Genomic DNA, 17,148 nt, shown 5'->3' with positions numbered 1-17,148 from the left:
ACTTCAAACTATTGTAATTAATTTTACTGGGAGTCAGGAGAAGTTCATGACAGTAGAATGATGCAGGACATGGACCATATCTTCTAGATGGGCTTCTAGAGGTCCACCGATAAATGGCCACAGCTCAGTGGGTGCTCAAGCTAAAGCTTTATTTTAGCATACATGCTTTGCATACATTTTTTCTCAGGCTAAGAAAGGATGTGACAAATTGGAAAATGCTTGTTACCTAGCAGAAGTGAAGGTTATTGAAGTCTCCATCCATCACTTCACACAAGTCATTTCACTGATTGTTGTCACTGCCTAGATCAGTTTTACTGAAAAAGCAGAATGTCCAATTAAATTAATCTCTCAGATTTATTTTATGGTCTAGATTAGGTCTTAAGTTTGACCTATATAAATGTTTTCAGTTGTGCCAATTTCTGGTTAAAATAGTCACGTTTATACCCACATGCTGTATTTCCTGTATGATTTATGGTTTTGCTCAATAACAAAACTTGCAGAGACACCAGATTTGTTTTGCTACATAAGTTAATACTCACTGATGACCAGACTGCTATTTTATTTGCAACGGTTCCAAGAATGAAATGATCATTTAGACTCTGCAAGCTATACAAAATCTTCTCAGTGAGGCAAAGCCAAAATTTAAAAGAATAATGACAATAATTCTTTTTATTTGCTTTTATGTATCTTTTTTATTGCCTATGTCCATTCTGAATGGCTTATTGCTTGCTTTGCAAGCAAGCTTAAATGCTGAGAGCATTTTTACCGGATCTGAAAGGGTACTTGGAAGACCGCATTTCAGAAAAGAGGTGGGATGACTGGGAAAGTGGCCGATGGTGTTTGTCTCATCTGAAGTCCAGCAGCTGAACAGCTGGCATCTCTTCCTGGTGCTACCCCTACAAGGTCTCTTGGAACGTGACAAAAGGAAACCACGAGGTTCTTCAGCAAGAAGGGAGGTAGGATGGAGGGCAGCGAGTGAGTGGTTGGGGGAAGAGCCAGGAAAGGAGGCTGAGGGATCTGCTTCTATAATGTGCTGGGAATGAACTCACCAAAAGTCTGCAGCTAAAGCACAAATCCTGAATGATAGCAGTAGTGCAGAGGTCCAGTGAGATGAGATGAGTTTTTGTTGCAATAGCGAGCACCGAAAGATGTGAATAACAAAGAGAAATGGAGCTGGGATTGTAAGTTGCTAGCAAGCCCTCCCTCCCACAACAGCACACATAAAGTTGAGCTCGCTCTGGGAATTAAACTACGGAGAACCTGGTTGGAAGGACATCTAGAGGTTATCTAGCCTGTCCTGTTTGAAGATAGACCATCACAACTTTGCCTAGCCAGCTTCTGAATGGATGATCTCACAAGCTGTGAGACCATCCTGCGGCTGTTGTTCCTTCTTGTGTTACCTGGCAGAGTTTGGGTCTGTCATTTCATTGATCTTTCCTTCAAATAGTTGTAAGCAGCTAGTATATTGTCCCTTAGCCACCTCTTTGCCCAACTAAACAAACCTGGCTCCCTCCACCACCCTTCACAGGCCACATGCTTCAGGTCCCTCACCTTCCTGGTAGCCTTCCTTCACCCATTCTTCCCTGTCCCTCTTAAACTGGGGGGACCAAAACTGGATGCAGTACCTCAGGTGCAGCTCCACAGCACCAAATACCTTCAACCACTGGTGAACCCAACCTCCCCTTCTGTTGATTCACACATAGTGATTCTTCTGGCCTGCTTCCTCTCTGCATTTTCCCAGTCTGACCCCTTTAAAAGAAAGGTGGAAAAACCAGCAAAAAACCTCTTCCTTGTGAGACTTACAGAGGCAACCTACATATGCTGAATTTATTTCTGTAAATTTATTTTTTAAAAAGTCACTGCCCCAGTATCCATTCTTATTTTGGTGCTTAGACTTTATCTTTTAGCATTGACAGTTACGAGTCTTTGTAGCCACTCCCTGAAACATCATCTGAAATCTCACTTGGGCATTTGTACTCTCTTTAGGACTGTGTAGAATACTAGCAGAAAATTATCTTATGTCTTTAAATGATGTGAAAATAGATTTTCATAGTGAATATGTTGAACATTGAAATGTCTAGACATAGCCCCAGTTTCTAGATTTGGGAACCTGCCAAAAGATAATTTTCCTAATCATTCTGCTGCCCACTTGTTAGGAGATAACGCCAAATGAAAAGGTGAGTTTTACAGAATCTACGTTGTATCAACATGTTTGATCAGGAATTTGCTGTCATTTTTGCTTACGCTGTGTAGTGCTTTCATAGAATCATAGAATCATTCAGGTTGGAAAAGACCCTTTGGATCATTGAGTCCAACCATCAGCCCTACTCTACAAAGTTCTCCCCTACACCATATCCCCCAACATCTCATCTAAATGACCCTTAAACACATCCAGGGATAGTGACTCCACCACCTCCCTGGGCAGCCTATTCCACTGTCTGACCACTCTTTCTGTGAAAAATTTTTTCCTAATGTCCAGTCTAAACCTCCTCTGTTGGAGTTTAAAGCCGTTCCCCCTTGTTCTGTCACTAATCACCTGTGAGAAGAGACCAGCACCAGCCTCTCTACAATGTCCTTTCAGGTAGCTGTGGAGAGTGATGAGGTCTCCCCTCAGCCTTCTCTTCCTCAAACTAAACAGTCCCAGCTCCCTCAATCTCTCCTCATAGGATTTGTTCTCCAGGCCCTTCACCAGCTTTGTTGCCCTCCTCTGCACTCGCTCCAGCACCTCGATATCTCTCTTGTATTGAGGTGCCCAAAACTGAACACAATACTCCAGATGTGGCCTCACCAGTGCAGAGTACAGGGGGACTATCACCTCCCTACTTCTGCTGGTCACACTACTTCTAATACAAGCCAGGATGCTGTTGGCTTTCTTGGCCACCTGGGCACACTGCTGGCTCATGTTCAGTTGCGTGACAATTAGAACCCCCAGACCCTTCTCTTCCAGACAGCTCTCCAGCCACACCTCCCCAAGCCTCTAGCGATGCATGGGGTTGTTGTGGCCCAAGTGCAGGACCTGGCACTTGGCCTTGTTGAAGCTCATCCCGTTAACATTGGCCCACCGATCCAATCTATCCAGGTCTCTCTGTAGAACCTCCCTATCTTCATGCAGATCGACACTCCCACTTAACTTGGTGTCATCTGCGAATTTACTGATAATGCACTCTATGCCCTTATCAAGATCATCAGTAAAGTTGTTGAACAGAAATGGTCCCAACACCGAGCCCTGAAGAACAGCACTTGTGACTGGCCGCCAGCTGGATTTAGCTCCATTGACCACCACTCTCTGGGATCGTCTACCCAGCCAGTGCTTGACCCAGCAGACCGTTGGCTCATCCAGGCCATGGGCAGCCAGTTTTTCTATGAGAATCCTATGGGGAACTGTGTCAAATGCTTTTCAAAAATCCAGGTAGATAATATCGACAGTTTTTCCCTTGTCCAATAGTCGGGTCATGTTGTCATAGAAGGAGATCAGGTTTGTCAGGCAGGACCTGCCTTTCATAAACCCATGCTGACTAGGCCTGATGCCCTGGTTGTCCATTATATGACTTTTAATGGCACTCGAGATGACCTGCTCCATGACCTTCCCTGGCACCGAGGTCAGACTGACAGGTCTATAGTTTCCTGGACCCTCCTTTCTGCCTTTCTTGTAGATGGGTGTCACGTTGTCCAGTCCAATGGGACCTCCCCAGTTAGCCATGATTTCAGGTAAATCATGGAAAGCGGCTTGGCAAGCACATCTGCCAACTCTTTGGCAGGACTTGGCAGGACTTTCAAAGTCTTACAAAACTTAAAGATACTATTTTTGAACCAAAGGGTTTCTGTGAGGACAGACACACCCTTGATAGGCTTCCTACATAGGGAAACTTTCTTAAGTTAGGGTCTAAATGTCTCTAAACCCAGAAATTCAGTCCTTTGGAATATCTTGTAATTAAATAAATACAGCCCCCTGCTCCCACACATACCCAGTTGAGTAGACTCTTAAATTTGTATAAAAGCATTTCAATTTCTATAACCTTTGTTATGAAAAAGGGAAATTAAGCCATATGTTATAAAGCACCAGAGTATAAACCAGAGTATCAGGGCATCTGCAACACAGTTTCCATTATCACACCTCCTTGGGTTTAAAGCAAAATCCTTCACAAATACGAGTTACGTTGACAGGCAAACTCTAATATCAAGCAGTTTTATACAGAAACTTAAAAGTAATTTACATTTAAAATACTATTGTTAATTAATACAATTATAATGTGTATGCCATTGTCTGTATTATTGCAAGGATAGGAAGCCTTCATTTTTAAGTAATCTACTTATGTCATTTGCAATTGTGTACAGAAAGCAAACTAATGCCTTTATTCAAACTGATGAGACATTCTTATTTTAAAATGTACCACAAAATTAAAATTCCATTCAAAACCCAGAAGAAAATTAGATTTTTCAAACTGTATCCTCTCATTGTCTTTTGCATTTTGACATTCAATCTGTAGTCATGGCAGTCAGTAAGAATGAATGTGTAGCATAAAGACACGGCTACACATATTTGGCTTTGGGATAAGTACATTAAATACATGCGGATTGCTCAAAATCAACCAATAAACGTATGTAAAAAAAGCTTTATACATACACATTTTTATGTATACACATATATATAAACTAAATAATGAATGCTTCTATGTGTTTGCTATTCAGACACTATAAAATGGGGTTTCTAGTCTATATGAAATTATTAGTTTGAGGGGTACCCTCCACAGCCCTCACAGCAGCATATTGTCTCTAAAATGGATTCTCCTGGTAATGATAGTGTGAAAATAATTGCAATAGGTTCTGTACTCAGTGAAATGACTCAGCAAGCAAGGAAAGCATTTGATTACTGGAATGTAAAGATCAAGAGTCCAACCATACTACAAATTATAATTGCATTTATCCCACATAATATAAACACAAATTTCTACTTAGCTGATTGCCCTCAGTATTTTCTTTGCCTTGGGAAAAAAAAAATGCACCTTGCAATTGAATTTGCTTATTGTTTCCTGAGCTTTAAGTTACAACTAGCTAATATCTTGGCCTTCATCAGTTCAAAGCACAATTTTTAAAATACTGGAAGACATCACAGATATCTGCACTTTGGAATGGCACAGGATGTGTATTAATGATGGTTGTGGTTACAACCCCTATATGAGTTATAAAAAAAAGTCACATTTTGTATCTGACTTACAGTTCTATTAAAACCACATGTTTATCTGGTCCCTGTCAAATGGCAAGGACCAGCCTATCTGTTAACAGAAACTGGCATTGTAACAGTGCATCTCGGTTCCATTGACTGAGGTACTCCACAACAGCTGAGACTCCCTGAATGATGAAAACAGAAAAAGTTGGATACTTTACCCCTTCTTTCTTAATTGCCTGCTTTGCTGAAGCATTTTGGGCCATTCCTTTGTTTGGTGCTGTTTCAATGGCTTGCTTTCAGAACATGGGTAATTCTGCTAAGAATTTGCTCTCCTGAGAAGCTCTTAGAACAATTTGACTGTAATCTCAGACCAAAGATGGGGGTAGGGATTTCATAACATAATTGAAATAATATCAGTACAAAACCAGAAAGGATCTACTGTGTCCAGATGTAAAGAAACAGTATTTTTTTTCAATTACGAAGACTGGCAATATGCCAGAATTATGTCATAACTCTCTAGGCATGATAATACGCAGCCACCATGGAATAAAATTACATATGTCGTCAGTGGGTGATGCATGGCTGGGTGATGCAAGGCCAGAAAGAGTTTGTTGAGCTTACATAAAGGGATCAGGGTGATGCAGAATTAAGCCAGTGGAAGCCTCTGAAGACATCATTAGGAAGAATTTAATAAATGCCACCATTCCAAACACACATGGCTGAGGATGAGATTCAAAAAAATAAAAGAAGTACTGGCAGCCAGCTCTGTCGCACCCTGCTGTAGTAACCCAGTCTTACTGTGCTAAAACAGAACACGAAGCACGATTCACACCTTGGGAAGATGCTGTTTGATCATAGTAGACTACATAAGTAAACCTTTGCCATTCTGTTTCATCATGCTTGATTTGCATCCTCACTCTAGGGGCTGTTTCACCAGCCAGCACCCATATTGCCTGCAGCACTCTCAAAGAGACAGGGATCTGCCAGCAGAGGTGTCGGTCATCCCGAAATCAGGACACCTGTGTTCTCCATAAAGCTTTTCTACAGAGCGGGTCTGTGACCTGTGGCAGTTCTTTTCACCTCTGGGTCATTTCTCCCGTAGCATCCCTTGCCTGTCTTTCTCACTTACACCATAAGCTCCTTGACATAGAGTGTTCGCATCAGACATGTTTGTACAGAAAGTAGTGCAGATCTCAGCTGAGCCTCCACGTCCTCCTGCAATACAATAACAAAAAAACCCTTAAGATCGTAGCATCAGTCTCTGGTAGCCTAGTCCCTGACTGCAGGGTGTGCTCCAGGGGAAACTAGTGTGCTCAACACAAAGACTCAAAATGGCACTTCCCACCCAGTGCGTGGATTAGTAGCAAGCTGTAGGCATGCTCCATTGTGGTGACTGATATCTGCATGCCAGGGCTGTCCAGGGAACACAGGCTGTCTGCAGGCTCTGCAACTTCCAAGCTGTAATTCAGTCCACATCGCACTTACAAAGACACTGAAGAAGACCACGTCTTTTGCAAATCCTTCCCCTGTGCTTCAGCCGCCAGCATGGCCTCAGGACGAAGCCAGGCACCACAGCTTTGCACCTAGGAAACAGCATGGCTTGGGGAGAGGGCTCCTAAGCACTACACAGCCACTTCTGAGGGAAGGATCATAAATCTGGGGGTTGTCCTGCTGCAGGGAAGTCCTGAAGCAAACTCTACTAGACTGCTGTTATGGCAGGCTAGTACAGATGGTAGCCCCAATCTCAGAAATGCTGAGACAAGATAATCTGTGTACAGCAGGGCTGGGGTAGGTGTGTTGAGGAGAGTCTCTGAGAAGCCTTCTGCTTCTCTGGCCTTCACACGAGAACATTAACATTCTTGAAAATGCTGCTTTTAGCCTGCACCGAGACTGAGATTCTGGTTCAGTGCTGCTTACCAGGGGGGATCTTCAAAGTCATGTTAGTGGAAATTTTGGAGTGAAATATCTGGCTTTTTAAGCCATTTTGTGTGTAACCTGTCTAAGAAGTAAGAGAGTTTAATGGCTTTAAAGGTTATGTCACAACCCTTCAGGCATAGATGCGAAGGAAATATGTTACACACAGTGAGCATTAAGTCACGGAAAGCAAATCTGACCATTCAAAAATCCAGGGCTTAAGGTTTTGATTCTTAAATCATTCATATAAGACTCTGAGTGATAGGTCAGGGCATAGGGGTTTTTCTTGAAACAAGAAAATTAATGATAGGACCAGACCCAGAATGATACGTGCAGAATTATTACTACTACTCTATCATTAGTCCTAAACTAAAACTGAGAATTTTTCTGTAAGACATGACAGAGCCAAGGTTGCTACAATATCAGTCAAAAGAGACTGTTTGTCCTGTGTGCATGTATATAACAAGACCAACATCAGTTGTCAAGCAGGTAAGGTGAGCCAGGTAAGGAGGGTTATTTCCTCCTGGTGCAGCTGCTAGAGACTATTCCCTTTTTCCACACAGTTCACATTCAGGAAAATCTCTTTAGTTCACATCATCCCATAGCTGAATTTCCACAGTCTTTTGTGCTTCCACAGAATACAGGGACAGCAGGTATCAGAATGGTTACTGGATGGGGCTGCCTTCAAGAGTTGCAAACTATTGATGCTTACATGACTTTCACACTTAGGTCATAATAGTGTATCAGGAACTATCTGTCGCTGTGGAGGCCTCTTATGAAGGTAGGCTTAAGTTCCACCTCTTAAATGTCAGCATCTTACCAAAGAATCTGAAGAACAGGGCTTGAACTTCTCACTGCAAAAAAACTAAACAGCTGTTTTTAGCTAATGTTTAGCAGGAAATAAAGCTGTCTTAGGAGTCATGTAGCCTTTGAGTTCATTCCTCACTGTTCATCCTCTCCATTGTTTTCAGAGTCTGTTTTAGTAGCTCACATCCTTTCCTACATAAAAAGCTCTATGGGAAGAAAATTGGGGGAAGGGAGGTGGGGTGTGGAGGTAAGGAGGGGTGGAGGTAGGGGGGCGTGCCTTGAAAAAATTACAAAGGCAAAGCAGACCTTAAAGGAGGAGGTCTTTTCCCCTTGGAAAAATAGGTGTTTTTTTCACTGTGGCTGAAGTTCCCTGAAGTTCAAATGGATTTCAGGAGGGCCACAGACCTCTGTATTAGCACTGGGCTCTGTTGACTTCCCCTAGTCCCAGAGGACAGTTGGAATGGAACTGCCAAGGGCTTCCTCATGCTGATGTGATGCACTTGGCTCTCCAAAGGGGTGGCTCAGAAGAGAGAGTGCAGTGTCTGGCTCTGCCACTGCTACAGACCAGTTTCTGCAGAGCTGGAGAAGGAGGAGAAGCTTACCCATAGCTTTCTTGTCTGTTCTTCCCATGTGTCCACCAGCGTGCAGTGAGGCTATCAGGGCCCTGAGTGCACCAACAGGCTCTGACAGGCACACATCTATACTCCTTCCACACTGGAAGGAAATGTGTGTGTTTTCATTTCTGTAAATGGATGTTACAGTATGGCCCGAGACTCTCTAATAGTGACTATGGCAAAGCATCTGCATCACTGTTTTGAGTAATCGTGACAAGCCTTTTTTTTTCCCAAATTCAAAAAAACCTTTCCATTAAAATCTCATTTTGACAATGTGGTTGTATTTGCCCAAGAAAATAGTCCCATTAACTCATGTCACAGGTGACTGTAACAGCCAGGGTTTAGCAGATGGGTTTTCTCATTGCTTCACCAGTGAAAATTACATAAATTGAAATAATACAAAATAGTAACTTTACATCTTAACATTAGCATTCTGACATCAGAAAATAAGGTGAACAAAGACATTTGAATCCAGTCACACACATTAACTAAAAATCACAGTGTTTGACATCTGGAGTAGTCCATTTTAGTCCAAAAATCCATAGTCATCATCAGTGATTAAGCTGTAAATCCAGGGGCAACTTTCAGTCAGATTTGTGCCACCCTTCAAACTGCATTTTTGCACCTACACACCATAGATGCAAGAAAATCATTACTGGGCAGCTACTTTTTGATCATTACTACAGCTGCTTGTGTATTCCTTGGGATGGGTTTTCCAGCCAGATCCTGTGCTGTCACCTGAACTATGCTGTAGAAGTGGGATACAAGGGCTTGCACTTGAAGACAGGGTTCATTTGTAAAATTTGACACAGTCTTAATAAATCTAAAGGGTCACATCCATCACATCTCTTTTGTGTTTTGAAGAACTGATGCTACAGTGCTTCCTGATTTTCACTGCCGTCATGTGCTTTTTTGAATGACACTAATGCTTGATTCTATCCCAAACCATTTTAAAGCTGTTTGTTAAAAGGATCTCTTGTTGGAGAGAACGAAATTGCTAATACTTCTGTCAAAACATAGGTAGCTTCAGTGACCTCAGAACAGTCATGAGGGTTACAGAAATCAATGCCTAAAACTACTTCTTAAAACTCTCAGTTGCCACAAAACCGGAATAGATCTGTTCAGGTTCTTTCTTTCTTATTTTCTGGACATATGGTAGGAAAGGCTAGTCACTGTTAACAGAGGAAACTCAGTAATTCACAATTTCTTTTCCTCATTTTCTGTTTCTTGTTTCCATTTTATAGTACCTTCTTACTCTATGGCCTAGATACAGAAATATCAAAAAATTCGGGGACAGGGGAGATGACCAAAACCCTATGCTCATCTCTATATTGAACTGCATTGCAGTATATGAAGAGTGCAATTTTAAAGACTTAACCACCAAAGAATGGCCCCAGGTGAGTGAGGGTCTTGTGCCACCTTTCCCACCAGTGAAAAAGGTGACCACTGTAAGGCATTAAAGACCCCATCAACTGTTAGCACAATTTAAAGCGACCTTATTTTTCTTGGGGAAACTGGAAAAGCACACATATACATAAGGTTGTGAGATGGACTCACACCAAATACTCTCTTGAGCAGTGGTTTGCATTCAGACAACAACAAAATAAGCCTCACCTGTGTGAACCAGCAAAATGAGATGTCACTAATGACTGAGCATAAGGGTAAGATGTATTCACAGCAGGGGCTTTTGCTTTCATTCCCTCCATCACTGGTGACTCCATAAGCCTATAAACAAACATCCTTAGGTTTTCTGACAATGGAGAGAGATTCATTGGCCTTAAGACAACCTAATTCATTTATCTTAGACATCTCTCTTGGAATGGGACCAATCGCTCTCTGGTGGTGCTTCTCTCTCCATCGACTAAAATGAAAGCTTCCATGACTGCTGCAAACCAGCTTGTCTTAAATATTAGATGGCCAGCATTAATTAAAGTGAATCTCAGACTCATACATCTCAGATGAGTGCCAAAAATTAAATGATCTGTAGAATCCCTATCACTCATGCCCCATCTTGAGTTTTGCTTCTCCCAGTCCCATGTACTAGTCCCAGTACTAGTTCACCACTTTACCAGGACTCATCATAGTTTTCTTCAAATACCTCACCAGCTCTGGGAAAACAATTGCAGTTATGATCATATAACACTATTTCATTTCACAGAAAAGGATGCAGCACACTACTAAAATAGATTATTAGAAAACTGTCCAAGAGAGTCTTGTTTACAAAATGACATGGCTCTTCATGACTTAAAGCATTGTCTTGACAAACCAAAAACTCTAGCACCTCAAAGGGAGCATTATCAAAGTGAAATTTGTAACAAACTGCTTTGTCAATGACATCTGTGAGAAATCGATGTGAAGGATGGCTGTGGTAGGCCTTCTCTACCTTGTGTTTCATGCTTCACCCAATCTTCCCTCTTACTCCTGCAGTCTCTTCCAAAGCAGAAAACAAAGCAGGATTTCAGTTCAGTCTCAGAAAGCTGACTGTCTCACAAATGCCTGGCAAGGGAACATGGAGCTGAGCTGTGTTATGGGTTGCATTTTTTGACCATGGGCAATGTGCCAGTTTCTGTTTCCTTCCAGGTGTGCAGAAATTAAAGAACTAGTTGGCTAGTGGGACTTGAAGTGTCAAAAATCAGTAACACTTTATTACATGTGGACTGGATTCAGTAAGGCAAAAGGAATCAACAGATTTGCCTTCATCAGATGTTAATTATAAGTAACATTTACACTTATCTCTCTGCTTTCATGTGTTAAAAATAGTCTTGCTTATGAATAATGGTCTCTGCTGTGACACAGCAATCTGTCCTAACTATGCTTTGCCAAGGAACAAAATGTGACCCAAATTGCCCATGGCCTGTCAGTCAGGACAGATTTTCATTTTACATTGTAAAGTGTAAAAAATTCCTTATAGCTATTGGATAACAGATGAGAACAGACGGCGTGGTTTTACCAGTGTTTTCCCTAATCTTCCTATTTCTTCCAGCAACAAATAGGTGGTTGCTGACTTCTAATGGCAGCCATAGCACTCTTCCTTAGCTTTACTCAGTGGGCAAGTGAGCTTCAGGACTGGCAGTAGATTAATTTTCTGTCGTTAGTGGAGGAATATAGGATGTATCTGAATAAGCATATTATTTGAGATGAGAGTACTTTCAAAGACAATCATCAAAACACCCCAGTTGACCATGTTTTAGTTCACAATTGCAGAGCAGTCTCAAGAGTGCACAAACTGGTTTACTTGATAGGTAATGAAACTGGAAGGTGTGCGTTAGCAGTATATCTACTATGGTCCAGGCACTAATGGTTCTTCAGACCATGGGATTGAACTAGTCTAAAGAAAAGACCCCCAAAATGCATACAGCATGGTCATGAAGTCCTTAGAATTGTTCCCCTCTGGACACCCAGTCCTGCTGTGCTTCCCTGCTTGCTCATGCAGATGTAGCACTGGCACCGTTGAAAGCCTCCGGGAGATCTTACCTGGACCAGCAAGTAAAGAGCCCACAAATAAAGAGCATGGAAATGTTCACCCAACTCAGGGAGTGGTTTCACAGTTTCTAAATGTAGCTGTTAAAAATAATGCCTGAAGTTTGAGAAAATGATGAAATTGGTTTAAAGCAATATGGTAAGGTGCATCTGGGACTCGTTCGGAAAAAAATAATGCATTCTTGAGTTTCAAAGCTATATGAGTTTTTCCTTCTCTGAAACTGTCAGAGCTTTTAGGGGCATTAGATAATATTTCTAAGGCTTTCTCTGCAACCCTGAATATGAGGAATTTATTTTTTAAAAAATACATGAGATTCTGAAATAATCACACAGCTTCAGAATGTAAGAAGACCTGTGAATACTAGGATATTCACAGCAAAACTGCAAGAATTTCTAATACTGAAATCCCTTCTGGTTTTAGCAAAAATCAGAGTTCTGCTCTTGCCCAGCTTTGAAGCTTTTAATGCATATAAACATTTAAATCTTGCTGCATATAACTAAGAAGAATCTGTTGCCAGCTTTTGTTAACTGTTCTTTCCTAGCAATTTCCATCTCAGAGCTTTTGTACTATTACGATTATCATCATTTACTTTCCTTCATTTAACTTGCACAGTTAATGGAATGATATGTACCCTACATGACTGCACAAGGAGCTATATAATTAGCAAGCCAGTTGAAACACATTTGGAAAATAAACTTTGTTGCAGTCATTGCTTGTCTTCAAGCGTTTTTAAAAGCTCCACAGATAATTTTCGTGCCTATTTCAGTTAACACAAGAGGTCCTGTGCAGATTGCATAAATGCTGTGCTGTTGGCTTTCTGGCCTAAGTGTGCTGCTTTTTTAACAGAAAAAACATTTATTTTTGAGAGAACAGGCTTCCATGGCTAAAACACTAACTTCTTGGGATTTGGAAAAGCAGTTATCTCCCTGTTCAACCTGTGTGACATGGGCCAGCCACTCTAATCAGACCACTAACTGGGTGAACATTACTCATTTTTTTTTTTTTTCCTAATGTATGGTGGTTTAAGGAAAGGATAGCTGAGCAAAGCAGAGCTCCTGCTTCTCCATGCTGCCAAATAAGCTGGTTTTGTGTCTAGTCAAGGGGTACAAGTCATCACAATACTGATGTTGGACACCTGGGGAGGTGTGTAGCTCTTCAGTTCCTTTGAGGCCCTCAGCCCTTAAGTCTCCAACAGGAAAAACAGCACTTGTCAACACAGCAGGTTGGTTGGTTCCCAGGGTTGCAGCAGCCTCCAGAACTTTCTGTGAGTATTCAAACCAAGTTTCAACTACGCTTGAAGGACTTTCTAGGGCAAATGGAGACTAAATCAATACCATGAGAAAAGAAAATGTAATGCTTGTAAAGCATGGAGAGTCATCCTAATTCTGTCAGTAGCCAGAATGAAATAGGACAATGATTTCGCCAGCGTGCTTTCAGTGCAGCTATTGTACTGAAAGGAAAGAGAGCTGAGCACGTTCTTATCTTTCTCCAGCCATGTTTTGTAGATGGCAAGCTGGGAGAGCAAACACCTTCTTCTAATTGTTTTAGATGCTGCTAGAAAACAAGACATATTCAATGTCAAGCAAAGATAAAAAATCGTAAGAAGGGCCCAAAGAGGCAGGGTTCCTAGGACGCTATTTTGCATGCCTCTTTCTACAAAGATGTTTCAAGGTATATGTTGTAGCAGTGATACAGCCGACCTTGTACAAGAAGGTTTAGCTTTCAGCTTGTGTCATCAATGGCCATGTCTTTAACACACAACTCAGCGTCCATTTTCTGTGTTTAGCAGCCTTCCAGGCAGCACGTGAGGTCTCGTGCACCCACTCCACAACCTCCCTGCTGAAAAGGATACAATTTTGGTGGTGTGGGCAGCCGCCTGGGCAAGCCCTCCTCAAAGGACAGGCTGGACAACCACACCGGTGTGCTTAGAATTATGCATGCAGTTAAATGCTTTGTTGGATGGAGGCCTGAATGAACATATCATTATGTTTGACTATTAACAGACATCAGTTGGACATGAATTGTCTCTTCAGAGGATTTTTGAGTTGTTCCTTGCTAGTAGGTAGTTATGTTTCAAACCAAATAACCGGTCAAATCCAAACTTCCTTGACAGTTTCCTCACACAGAAGGCAAAATCTTCAGTACACTCTTGACCCGAGAAGCTGGCTTTCACCAATGGTTTCTGAAAAGCTGTATGTCCTTTAGGTGTGTTATTTAGTGTCCATGATTAGAGGCCCCTATGCAAAGCTTAATTAAGTTAATCATCCACTGGCAGCTAGAAATCCATTCCTGAACTGATGGATCATTCAAATACCATCATACTGAGCAGAACCCAATGGCTCTCAAGCCCTCATCAACTTCAGGGGCCTTTCTGAGTAGGAAAATCAAATTCAAAAAGCACAAGAGCATCAATGAGAAAGGCTGAATGACAATTTCATATGTATCCACAATTTGAAGATCAAAGGGCTGTCTGATTTTCCTTTAGTAACATAAGGATTAATTTGGTCTACTCTGTTAAGTACAAGACTTTCAGCCACAGTTGTATTTTAAGCCATGCCTTCCACATGCTGGCAGCAAATGAGTGTCTACCTCTGTAGATATGATTTTGATAGTAACAGAGATCTCTGTGTGCCAAGATGAATTTTGAAGCAACCCTCCCCTCAATATAGATACTTTATGCAATGTGGGCAGTGGCTAGGGTATTGCCCCAGGACCCAGGAGAGCTGGCTCTAGGCTGGGCTCTGTGATTGACTTGCCAAGTGACCAGATACAAGACTATTTTCCTACTTACAAGCTGGGATGATAGCAATTAAAAAGGGTGAATGCAGAACATTGTATAATGGTTAGCTATTGGTACTACCATTTCTAGACCAGCTCCTCCTCAGTCCATGGCTGGGGCCTGTAGGCATTACAAAGTCAGTAAAGGTAACATCGTAAAGGTAAGTGAAAAGGGTATTTATTGCATCAGCTGATATACACTAGACCTTGAGTATGGAAGCACCATATTTTGGCCAGTAAGCGAGGAAGGAAAAGCTTTGTTTCAAGTAGTTATGCATATTAAGGACATTAGGCAAAGGATTTGATAAATGTATCCTCATTTTTGGTTTTATTTTTAATTATCTGGATGACATTTTCATTTGTAACAGATAATGTCTTTAGCATCTGCCTATGGCAACACATGGGCAGCATTTCAGAGCTGTTCTCAATTGCATTTGGATACGTCAGAGAATTTGTAAGAGCTTCATGGCTCTCCACCTGCCAGGAGAGAGTGGAGTCATGGCACTCTTCCAATGCTAAATACATTTCCTGGTAGCCAGATTCACTTTCTATAAACCAGAGAGAACTATCTGCATTACACCTAAGGCTGAAGTCATGCAGGAGATCAGAAGCAGTCTCTGCAGTACTGAGCATCACATTTGTGATTTGATAAAGGCTTAATGTTCAGAAGAAATACTTGAAAGCAAATATTCTAGAGAAATCTGCCAGGTGGGTGATAGAGCAGATTTGCTGGTCCCCAGCCAGTCACCTCAGCTAGAGATTCACTGAGGAGAAGCTGAGAAAGTGAAGCATGTTAATAAGATCTCTCATTTCAGCTTACAAGGAAAAGATGAAGGAGCTGTCCATGCTGTCTCTGATCTGCTCCTGTTTTTACCCGGAACCTCGCAACATGAACATCTATAAATATGATGGTGAGTGACTTTCACTGGAACTCATCTGGCAGGCCAGATAATGTGCTAGTGCTGGGAAATGACTCAGTTGAACATCCCAGTCCATATAGCGTTACTCAGTGGATATTTTGCTGATTTAACAATCTATTTGCTGGGTTTGGTCTGGACTTTCTACTGATTGTGTGTTACCCATGATGCTGGATATTATTTCTAATAGCAACTAACTCTTAAAGCTAGGCCTCACATACTGAGCTGTACTTTTCCTACTACCCATTTGAGAATTATGGCTCTTTACAGCTGACATAATTCCCAAGGAAACCAAGAAAAGATGAAAGCATACTTAAAAAATTAATCGGCTTGAGCACTGCTCGCAGGGGGTCTGAAGTGACACAGAACCCAAATAAGCTTCCAAAACTGCTGTAAATTTTTATCTTTATGAGATTAAGGTATAATTAAGCTATTACAGATAAAATGGAATGTACTTCTCCTGAGAACAGTTTTCAGCCCATAATCTGCCATTGCATTTAAAATGCCCAAGGCCAAGATGCTAAATCTTTTGTCTGTACTTCTGATCCTACACTAATGTCTGTGCTGCTTCTCTCCTTGATACCACTGAGGTATTGAAGGGCTTACCATTTCTCACTTTATTGTGCAGACATGGAAGTGAAACAAATCAACAAACGTGCCTCAGGCCAGGCCTTTGAACTGATCCTAAAGCCTCCATCTCCGGTCTCAGAAGCACCACGAACTTTAGCTTCTCCAAAGAAGAAAGAACTCTCTCTTGAGGAGATCCAGAAAAAGCTGGAGGCTGCAGAGGAGAGGAGAAAGGTATCTTTCCTTAAAAAAATGCTAGCAATTAGACCTGACTTTAGTGTACAGAATAACAGCTGAGTTCCTGTCCATTTGTATGTTTTCCATTGCCACTCACAGTGGCCTGCATGGACAAAAATTGTTAACATGTGTCCTGGTTTGGGGAGTTTATTTTCTTTCAGCAGCTTGCAAACAAACCTCACTGGTTTTGATGCTTGGGAAGTATGCATCACAAAATACACATAGCTTCGGACAGGAGGACCAAGTGGGTTCAAATATGCATGCTTACTGTGTGAGTGTAAGTGTGTGTTTCATTCAGAGCATCTATAATAGTTGCAGAAGACCAGTGCAATTCTTCTGGTTTAAGAAATGGTTGTGCAATTCAAACAGCTACTGTATGGGCTACCAAATCTTGACTCTTTGTAGTGCCCATGGAAATTACTCACAAGGCCTGCCTGAGGCAGCTAAAATGTCTTATTTATGCAGTATGGAAACATGTTAGCCCTGAATAAAGAGCGTTCTGGATCATTCACCACACACTTGAATAAAGATGCTACCATAGCGCAGCTATAAGAGAGGCATTTATAGCAGACAGTCTCAATAGTGCTGGAAGTTGGCCTTGTAAGGCTATCTACAGACTAAGTCTTCCCTTCTTTATGACCTTACGCATAACGGCAAAGCCCTGTT

The 17,148-nt window shown here is 41.6% G+C and overlaps 1 protein-coding gene across 1 annotated transcript in view; it reads left to right on the top strand.

The window, feature by feature from the left end:
• Positions 1-17,148, top strand: part of STMN2 (stathmin 2) — a 42,834-nt gene that overhangs the window by 12,230 nt on the left and 13,456 nt on the right. Inside the window, exons 2-3 of the mRNA XM_074816890.1 lie at positions 15,577-15,672; positions 16,307-16,479. Coding sequence (XP_074672991.1) covers positions 15,577-15,672; positions 16,307-16,479 — 269 coding nt within the window. The remainder of the gene's footprint in view (positions 1-15,576; positions 15,673-16,306; positions 16,480-17,148) is intronic.

This window comes from Strix aluco, chromosome 1 (genome assembly GCF_031877795.1).
Source record: "Strix aluco isolate bStrAlu1 chromosome 1, bStrAlu1.hap1, whole genome shotgun sequence".
Taxonomy (NCBI): Eukaryota; Metazoa; Chordata; class Aves; order Strigiformes; family Strigidae; genus Strix; species Strix aluco.
Note: the sequence above shows the minus strand (reverse complement) of the source record. Positions and strands in the feature narration are given on the sequence as shown.